We start from the raw sequence: 10,322 nt of genomic DNA, 5'->3' as shown, positions 1-10,322 counted from the left end.
GTGGCCTAATGCTCCACTTTCAGGCCTTAAAAATCCATTAACCTATTTTCAAGAGCAATATGTATTTTTCCACAACATTCTTAATATTTATTCAAATCTCAAACTCCAACCTTCATCTTCTGTGGGGATACCTCTGCGAAACCTTTTCCAAAATTGCACTTTCTAATCTGATTAATCTCGCAGAGTTGATCATAAATCATACATTAACTGTAACTACCAATGCCATTGTCGTGTCCCACCTCCAAGGTGTATCATGTATTTTCTGCTGTAAATAATAGGTTATTTAGGTACTGTATTTCCTCAAATAATAGTGGCTACTATTAATTTGAAAAAAAAAATGCTTGGACCAGGCTACAAATTTTACTTACAGGCTACTGGTTCACCAGGAAAGCTACAAATAGGGGCAGGCTACAATTTGAAGGTTTTAAATACAACCCCCCCCAGCAATATTTGCTGTTCTATGTGCCATAGATAAAGAAACGTCGGCTGTGATACAGACTACTGAGAGGCTGGCTTTTATTTATTGAACTTGTTTTGAGCAGCTTACTAAAAGAGTAAGACTACTGTTAGAGGACCAGCTATGAATTGAGGAAATACGGGTATATTGCAATGCATGTGTGCATGTCATCATATGCTAACCTGATCTAACCTAGGCGTCGCATTAAACCAAATGGCCCCTATGAGGCTTATGGAACTACAGCCAAGTAACTTCACCGCAACTCTGAATATGATATGAGTATAAACTAATGCTGTGTCCCTTTTATATGTAGCAACATTTGCTATCCTGCCTCACATGTGTGAGATTTATAAAGAGAAAAAAAATGTTTTTAAGATAAAGTATTTCAAGATGCTGCTTTGTAATTTCAGATTAATAGAGCTCTATTGTGAAAAGATATAACATGAAAGTAAAATATAGTAATGGAAGTATTGTGATATCTGAAAGGTAGGCTTCCTATTGAGGATAGGATGATTAAAATGGTATTTGTGACCAATATGTGAAATATTATATTTTGGCACTAATTGTGAAAGTCTTGTACACCATAGCGGTATAATTAAGCAAATGTGAACTACTTAACAGTGTAGAATCCAATAATTCCCCCCATTGTTCTTTGCTCCCTTTTTCCTCCTCCATTGTCAACTCATTTTCAGATATGCACTAACTTAACACACACACAGTTTTATGTGTCAAATGATGAGTAAAAAATGTCAAAATTCCCACCTGGGACATCAATTATTTGCAATATAACCTTCACGTCATTGTCATTTAACAGTGCAGTACAGAATAAAATGTACATGTCCTTGTCCTGAACTAGTGAAATAAAGGAATTCAATCATAAAGGCTGGGTGAGTTTTTTAATCTAGAGAGCCTTGAGCCGCCTAGTGGAGACATGGGTTAACTCTTTGGATGACCAGACTATCCCAGAATGCAGCATTCTTGAAGCGGCAGCAGCGCGAGGACGGACAACGTGCAGGACTTGGAGGGACACTCCAACTTCCCCGAAATCACGATTTGTGTTTTTGCATAGATAGCTTGCACAAACACTCAAACGCAAAAACTAGCGTTGAAGAAGGTAGAAGAGACAACTAACCGAAAGGAAAAATGTCTTTAGTTTGCGCAAGTAAGTTCATTATGCAGCCCAGAAGTTGCTGTTAGCTTGTGCTACAAAATTAGCTTCGCTCGTTAGTCAACCATTCATTGTAAACCCTGTGCGATTCAATGAATGGGCGTATAGATTCCCTAGCTATGGTAGCGATGTGTTACAGAGGTTTTTTAAATGTTGTGTTTTGCACACGCGACCTCCAGTTTTGACCCGGGCATGTTTATTTTCTGACTATTTCATAGCCACGTAGCCAACGCCGTTATCAACGCTTAGCTGCTTTCTTTCAGCAGCTAGCTAGCTAACTTTGGCATACTGTTTACTTTTTGTCTATGTGGGACAGATAACCGGTGTGGTGTTGTTATGAAGAATTAAGTAAAGACCAGCTATATGTTTTACAGTACTCGTGTTTCCGAACACCATTGCTACGTGTTGACCATGATCATAATCTATTTTCAGTCTCCAATGAGGTTCCTGAGCACCCCTGCGTATCACCGGTGTCTAACCAAGTATTTGAGCGCCGCTTGATTGAGAAATATATAGCTGAGAATGGTGCAGACCCCATCAATGGCCAGCCGCTGTCCGAAGAGCAGTTGATCGACATTAAAGGTGGGTGGTTAGTGTGTTTGTTTTGACATTTTTTAGAAAGACAAATGCGTCAGCGACCGGGTTGTAACAGCTTACATGTCTTTTGCAGTGTCTCATCCTATCCGGCCCAAGGCTCCCTCGGCGACTAGTATCCCAGCCATTCTCAAGTCGCTGCAAGATGAATGGGTGAGTTTGAACATGCTAGATTTGGACGTGTCACACACACAGTCACCCATAATACTTTGTCTCGTCAGTGGACACCTGTTGTCTATGAGCCACTTTTTGATAAGTCTAGCTTTCTGTGAAGATGTGGTTGTTGTTTGTGTCCCTAGTTTAACTGATGCATGAGACTGATTTAGATTGTTGTAAATTGTATGACTGCTGTGTATGTGCATGTTGTGTGTGTGTGTGTATATTTGTTTATTGTTGCTGTCTATCAGTAAGCATTAATGTTAACTGCACATTGAAGTCTAGTCAAACCAAATTTCAATCTTCTCTGTTGATGTTTTTTTATTGCCAGATTTGTTTTTGCTTTTTTCTAATTAAGTGGTCATTAATTGAAAAATGACACACAGTGATGAACTTTGCTTCTTTCCCCCTCTCACCCCCTTGCATCTCTCTGCGGTGTATCCCTTGCTTCTTTCCTCCTCTTCCTCTCCTTGGACCTCTCTGCGTCTTGACCCTTGTCTTGTGTGGTGGTCAGGATGCTGTGATGCTGCACAGCTTCACCCTGCGGCAGCAGCTGCAGACCACCAGGCAGGAGCTGTCTCACGCGCTCTACCAGCACGATGCCGCCTGCAGGGTCATCGCTCGCCTCACCAAGGAGGTCACCGCTGCCAGAGAGGGTAAGGGGAACCATCAAGACACAGCGTTAAGCCAAGAATCTTCACTTTTGGCAGATAAAGCATGAGGCAAAATGGGGAAACCGTCTTTCTTATACATTTGTCCAAATAGACTTCACACCCTATTTACCGCATGTCAGTGTTAAGTCAGACGTGACCGAATGTAGCCTATGCACCTTCAGGCCTTGCACATGACAACATGCATTCAGCCATCTACTTAGACATGCAGTACATCTGAGAACCTAATGTATGAAGGGCGCTCTTTGCCGATATGGCAGAATTTTAATTGTTTTGTTTCAGATAAAATGCACCAATAACCTGACTTAAATATGTGTGAATGCATAAAATATTGCTTGAACATTGCTGTAAATTTGACATTCTAAAAGCCGACAAATGTTTTCCAAATGAAGTGAAATGGGTGAAATAGTGGCATGCTGTCAGAATATTTTGAGGGGGCCACACTGACTGTTGTACTTTCCCTCCGCAGCTCTTGCCACACTCAAACCCCAAGCTGGATTGGTTGTTCCTCAAGCCGCTCCCGCGTCCCAGCCAGCTGTGGTATGTGATTGGCCAATTGACATGTCCATCATGAATTATTGACCAGTTAGTGCTTGCTATGCCATAACCTGGGCGTGTTTCTCCAGTTGCCTCACTAAACTGCTTTAGCAGCTCAGTTGTGTTCAGTGCAATATCCAATAGTTTGTCTGTTGCCTCCATCTCATTCATGTTGTGTCCTGACAGGGTGCGGGTGGCGAGCCTATGGAGGTTAGCGAACAGGTCGGCATGACTACAGAGATTATCCAGAAGGTAAGACTTGCTCATACATAGACCATAGTGATGGGTTCATGCATGCCTTCCAAGGAAAATGTTTCAGACACAAATCAAGAATGCTTGAATAAGAGTTCTTGAAACATTGTATTAAGTGAAAGAGTCTGTTGAGTGAGCACATTATTCAGTGACTTTCTTGCATGCTTGTCTAGTTTTTTTTTTAATTTTCTGTCTGCTAACAAGTATTTTTGTTTTTTCTCCTATTTCAGCTGCAAGACAAGGCCACTGTCCTTACTACCGAACGAAAGAAGGTAAGGCTGGGGGAGAAACAGAAGGGTGTTATTTTTGGCTATTATAACTGGGACATCCAGAATGCTGCCATGGTGTACACACTGTGCCCTTAACTGGCAACACTGGCTTGTCTAGGCAGCAATAATAAGTCCAACTGGGTCTCACACACACACCCGTTGGATTCTGGGATTGAATAGTTGCCGTTAGTCTTGAATGGCTTTTGGCGGACCTCTGGGGGATTTTTTTTTCAAACCTAATGCCTGGTTCCAAGTGTTCCTGATTTTCTCCTCCTAATTCACCTGTGTCACTCCTGCTTCCTCTCCACCTGTAGAGAGGAAAGACTGTGCCAGAGGAGCTGGTTCGATCTGAGGATCTTGGCAAATACAGACAAGTGGCTTCTCATGTTGTAAGTCAAATCAACACAACAAACGCACACACACACACTGTTATAGGACATGCAGTTAAATTTGCATACACGTATGATTTTGTTCTCCTTGAAATGTGTGAGGATTACAGTGTCAGATTAATGTGAAATGTTGCTTTCTGTTCTTCCTCAGGGCCTACACAGTGCCAGTATTCCAGGAATCCTCTGTCTGGACCTCTGCCCCTCAGACACCAACAAAGTGCTCACTGGTAGGCCATCGATCTATTTGTGTCTGCACATTGTTGGGTCATTAAATCTTTATACAGGCAGCCTTAAACTTTGAAAGGGTTGCTTTTTTACCCTGGTTTCTCTGCATCCATGAGTTGTGCTGTTTCATAGAAGCTCTGTTGGTGTCCATGTGCAGGTGGGGCAGACAAGAATGTGGTTGTGTTTGACCGTCGGGATGAGCAGATCGTGGCCACTCTAAAGGGCCACTCCAAGAAGGTCTCCTCCGTCATCTACCATCCCTCTCAGGTACACCTCACCCTCCCACTCTCTGTCCTACCACAGAGCATTTAGGAATCTCAATATGCCAAAGATGAGGATCTTTCATGTTAATGTATCTATTGAATGATGTATTATTGCCTGTGATACGCACGTGTCTCTGTAATTACATGAGTGGCCACTACCCAAGGTGGATGTGGCAGGAAGATGTATGTGTAATAGTGTATTTCGTGTGGGAATGCTTTATATGAAAGAGTCTTTTTTTATTGTATTTTAATATCATCATTGTCCCTTGTGTGTTCTCCAAGGATGTGGTGTTCTCCGCCTCTCCAGACACCACCATCCGTGTGTGGTCCGTCTCCGCGGGCAACTGTGTGCAGGTGGTGCGTGCCCACGAGGCCAGCGTGACTGGTCTCTCCCTGCACGCCACTGGAGACTACCTCCTCAGCTCCTCTGAAGACCAGGTAACACACACACACACACACACACACACACACACACACACACACACACACACACATCCATACATTTATTGAATGGTGTTAATTGTGTTTTCAGAATATTTCACATAAAAATCATGGTGTCATCATGCTCTCCTCAGCTTTCATTTTAAATCATAAAATCCAACTTGATACTACAAATAGCAAAATCTCCCTATCCCTGACTTGCAATGAAGGACTACAGATTCCAGAATATATCCACTACATCCATACCGTTTTAAACCACTGCGTTATTGTCGGCCGTCACAACTGGTGCGTGTGTGGTTCAGAGAGGGTAGCATTCACACTTGTGTGGTCTCGTAGTGTTTTGGCATTTGCTGACACACATGCAGACACACATGCACACTAGAGTGTGTCTCGGGCCGTATTTTTCTGTCCGAGCCCGGCCCTCAGCCGACAGAAAAGTGATCGACCCCGACCCGAGCCCGAGACTAATTAAAATGTTTGTGTCCGAAGCCCGAGACCACTGTAATAACAACAGAACCTGTGCGCAAGCAAGATTTTCTATGTGGGCTCCTCCATACTCTAAATAGCCAAGATAGGCAAAGACGTTAGGATGAGGCAATTTGCAGTAGCCTAATTTAGTTATGCACGCATAGTAAGTATAAAAACACACACACACACACACACACACACACACACACGTGAAAGCGCACCTTATGTTTCTTTCGGTTAGACTAACCAGAGATGTTGGGTGCGGTGATCAAATACATGGGAGGGGCGTGAGAGGATAAGAAAGGCGAAAACTAGCGAATACGTTTTGAATGCCGTCAGCATGGCTTTCGAAGCATTTTTTACGTTAGCCTACTGTTAGTGCAAATGAATCCCAGCGAGCCCCGTGAAGCTGCCGCTCCTTGTCGTTAGGAAGGATGGGCTATAAGTTAACCCTGAAGAACAGTAGCCTGTTCGGCCCCCAAGAGAATGTCATTTCCCCTGATGTCCATGCGGTCAATATAAAATCAGGAAAGGTTGCACGCGCATAGTTACAACTGTACAGTAAAAGTGACAACAATTAAGAAGAACCTACGTGAAGGACATGATATGTCACAGCGGACAACATAGTAACAGGAAACCTCTCCTACCTTACTCCACGTAGCTTGTGCGTCTTCTTAGTTATCCATATTAGGCCTATGCTCCTTGCTAGCACATGCTGGAAATGTAATCCTTGGCGAACAATGCAGTGACAAACTTCGTCATTTTATGTTCAACATTCAAGACAGCCTCAGCATGTTAAAACATGGCCTACACTAGGCATACAACAAAAGACCATGCGTTCACTGACAACTGTTGATTTGGCGCTTATTAAGAAAGCAAGTTGACTAGGCATCCCTACTCGGCTGACTCGGAGTGAGCGTCCATGTTGCCACTGGTAACTGGCGCGCGCATACAGCCAATAATAATCACTCGCATGAGTAGCCTACCAACATTTTCATTTATGCACATACTTATTTTTTAATCACAAAACTGCCCTTTGCATGAACTGAAACGTTTCCTCTGGTTGCTTACAAATTTCACAATGTCTGTTTGCTTCAAGCCCGAGTCCGACAGATATTCTATTTTTTTTTTGTCTGAGTCCGGCCCGGCCCGTCGGGTTCTGACCAGGCCCGTCGGGCTTCGGTCAGGTTGCCATGCTTTAATGCACACACACCTGGCATAGGGGTCTTCTTGTATGGTTGAATGGGTACATATCAGCGAGTGTTATGGTTGGAATGTGTGAGTTGGTGTAAAGGCACGCTCCACATCATGTGATGACTGCCTTTTGTCTTCATTGTTTGTTGCTTATCTTTAGAGCCAGCAGGCAGGGCAATAAATCTTAAATGGAAAGATGCCTCTGAACAAAAAAATGTACTACAGTTCACATGCACTCGTGCACTCCACTGCGAATTGTCTGAGAGAAAGTAGCAGGAAAGTGACTGGGAATGCACTGCATGCAGAAATGGACATGGAACGTGTTTTTCCCCTCTGAATTAATGGCTGCTTTGTGTGCTATGCGGCACTTGCCTGGTTAACACCAGACATTCTCATAAATGACTCTGGAGGCTACCTATGCTATTTCTCGTAGGAAACATGTGGTTTACGATTGCCCATGGGCGTTAACGGATGTGTTATTTGGCATACACGTAGGCCATAGCCAATCGTGTCAGTTGAATATATCTCTCCAAGATATGGAACCCTCGCTTAGGGGTAGAATCCATGCTGTCTTTTAGATCGGATCAATTGTGCAAAGCAGCATGGGATTTCCCAGGCTAATGCTGTACTGGGCCTTTGTGGTAACTAAGATCATGTTTATTCTTCTGTGCATCAATGTCAGTCTAAACTGCTGTGTTTTGTGTGTTTTCTAGTACTGGGCCTTCTCTGATATCCAGACTGGCCGCGTTCTGACTAAAGTGACTGATGAAGCTGCTGGCTGTGGTAAGTATGCCTCTTTTTTTCCCGCACACACTCTCCCTTATTTTCTAGTACCATAGTTCCTGTGTAACCCTAAATACATTCCTCTGCAACCAGCTCTGACGTGCGCCCAGTTCCACCCTGACGGTCTGATCTTCGGTACTGGCACGGCCGACTCCCAGATCAAGATTTGGGATCTGAAGGAGCGCACCAACGTGGCAAACTTCCCTGGACACTCTGGCCCTGTGACAGCCATCGCCTTCTCTGAGAACGGATACTACCTGGCCACAGGTACGCCTGGAAACTGCAACGTTGTATAAATCAAAAGTTAGGAAAAGCACACAAAGCATTTTGGGGGGGGGGAAATAGTAGTATAAAGAAGCACTCTACTTTTCTTGGATTAGTTGAAGCTGTTCAGGGCTTGCTTCATTCACTGACTCGGTTGAGAAAAATAGGCCATAACGTCATACCATTTGGAAGACATTTAATCTGATGATCTCCATACATTACTGACATTGGCAATGCATAACTTTTTCATTTTGTTCTTGTGTCAGGCGCCCAGGACAGTTCTCTGAAACTTTGGGATTTGAGGAAACTGAAGAACTTCAAGACTATCGCCCTGGATAACAACTATGAGGTCAGTATGAACACACCGAATAATAATAAATATAATGATGAGGGGGAAAATACTGTACTGAAGTAAAGGGCTCCCATTTGCACATCTGACACTGAAAATGGAACATTCATGAAACATCACAACCTGCATGAATGATGACTAACAACACTGACCTCAGAGACTAGATGACCTCACATGTCTTTGTCGATGATGCTTCATTATGGTAATAACATGAGAATGTTATACATTTAGCCAATATCTGAACTTAACACTAGTGAGGGCTAGAGTGATTTTGTACACCCTGTGGAACGGAGAATGAACATGTACCTGAAGTACTGGTGAGGGCTAGTGTTATTATATACACCCCCAGACAATGAATCAAGGTCATCTCTACTGCCACGTGACCCTGTGGTCAACACATTTCTCTCTCTCTCCTCTCAGGTGAAGTCCCTGGTGTTCGACCAGAGTGGTACCTACCTGGCCGTGGGTGGATCCGACATCCGAGTCTACATCTGCAAGCAGTGGTCCGAGGTCCTCAACTTTGGAGGTGAGTCTTCCACACTGCTTCTCCTCCCTCCTTTGAAACATCCGATTCTCAATATATTTCAAAGGCTGTCTATGCTCAATCCAGTGCTGGGCAGAAAGACTACGAATGAGTTTTTTTTTACCTCAAGCCATCCGTTTTTCAAGTATTTGGGGCATCTTTTTAAATTTTCCTCTTGCTATTGTTTATTATTATTGCATACAAGAGAACAGTCACATTAATTTCACTGCCAATTTTACTGCCACAAGAAGAGATGAGACAAATTAAATCTTGAATCTCTCCCCAATCACTAACCCCAACCACCTGCCTCACCACCCAGACAAGTCACTCTAAAAAGATCCTTAATCGCCTTCGTTTCCACCACGCCCTCTCTTAAAAAAATAAAATAAAAATCATACAGAGTAATAAATGCCTCTGCTCTCATTTAATCTTAATTGGTTGGTGGTTTCCACTGTGTCTTTATCTTACTCTTGTTGTTTCCCTCTGGTGATGAGCTGTCTCTTGTTTCCTTCTGTAGATCACAGCGGGCTGGTGACTGGGGTGGCGTTCGGAGAGCACGCTCAGTTCCTCTCCTCCACTGGAATGGACAGAAGTCTCAAGTTCTACAGCCTGTAGAGTGGAAAGAAATTGTGTGTGTGTGTGTGTGTGTGTGTGTGCGCGTGTGTGTGTGTGAGATTGTGATTGATTGATTGAGGGAGCGTGTGTGTGTGCAAGAGGGAGTCATGGAGAGAGTGAGGGGTGTGTGTGTGTGTGGGAGAGATGGAGTGAGTGTATGATGGATAAAGAAAGAATGGGAGGGTGTATAATGGTAGCGAGTTTTTGTATTTGAATGGCTTTTGTCCTTTTTCCATGGATGATGTGAACCAAGCAGCGTCAAAACCGTACTGTATGATTTTATGACCTGTTGCAAGACTTAGCATAATAAAAATGTGGGGTATTGCCCAAATGCATACGTGTGCTCTGTAAACATTTAATGTAGTTTTCTTTTATGATCTGTTGGGTAATGTGAAGCCAAGAGTTGGAGGAATCTCTAAAATGTTTTGTCATTAGGAACCCCACCCCTATACTTAAGCTTTGATAGCTATATTTCCTTCCAATGAAACATTTTGTATTTTCCACTTATGATTTCCAATATAACTTCATGCTGTCGGCCATGTCCCTGCCTTTTTTACCTTTTGTTTTAATCGAAACTTCAAGTGAGATAATAGAACTGTATATTTTTTGTGTACCACAGTGGCTTCTGTAGACTGATACATCAATACAAACGGCTCAATAAAGCAATATACTCACTGAACAGACACTTTTTGTTTTGAGTTTTG

The 10,322-nt window shown here is 43.2% G+C and overlaps 2 protein-coding genes across 2 annotated transcripts in view; both read left to right on the top strand.

Moving 5' to 3' along the window:
* LOC134438674 (protein SON-like) overlaps positions 1–1,317 on the top strand; it is a 21,130-nt gene extending 19,813 nt beyond the window's left edge. The window contains exon 10 of the mRNA XM_063188288.1: positions 1–1,317. This exon is cut by the window's left edge and continues 1,543 nt beyond it. The gene's annotated coding sequence lies outside the window, so the exon portion shown is untranslated.
* A 106-nt stretch (positions 1,318–1,423) lies between these two features.
* On the top strand, positions 1,424–10,301 carry prpf19 (pre-mRNA processing factor 19). Its single transcript, XM_063188071.1, has 16 exons — positions 1,424–1,619; positions 2,058–2,207; positions 2,296–2,372; positions 2,890–3,031; positions 3,516–3,586; positions 3,770–3,835; positions 4,066–4,107; positions 4,419–4,493; positions 4,645–4,720; positions 4,876–4,985; positions 5,264–5,419; positions 7,798–7,867; positions 7,961–8,134; positions 8,398–8,480; positions 8,901–9,006; positions 9,521–10,301. Exons 1-16 carry the CDS (start codon positions 1,601–1,603, stop codon positions 9,616–9,618), a joined length of 1,515 nt encoding a protein of 504 aa, XP_063044141.1. The 5' UTR covers positions 1,424–1,600; the 3' UTR covers positions 9,619–10,301.
* Positions 10,302–10,322: the final 21 nt, after the last annotated feature.

This window comes from Engraulis encrasicolus, chromosome 22, assembly GCF_034702125.1.
Source record: "Engraulis encrasicolus isolate BLACKSEA-1 chromosome 22, IST_EnEncr_1.0, whole genome shotgun sequence".
Classification (NCBI taxonomy): Eukaryota; Metazoa; Chordata; class Actinopteri; order Clupeiformes; family Engraulidae; genus Engraulis; species Engraulis encrasicolus.
Note: the sequence above shows the minus strand (reverse complement) of the source record. Positions and strands in the feature narration are given on the sequence as shown.

Excerpts from the sequence above, each read along its gene's own strand:
- prpf19 (XM_063188071.1), top strand. Across the intron at positions 3,587-3,769 it reads CCGCGTCCCAGCCAGCTGTG|GGTGCGGGTGGCGAGCCTAT; the intron begins GTATGTGATTGG and ends GTGTCCTGACAG. Across the intron at positions 8,481-8,900 it reads CCCTGGATAACAACTATGAG|GTGAAGTCCCTGGTGTTCGA; the intron begins GTCAGTATGAAC and ends CTCTCCTCTCAG.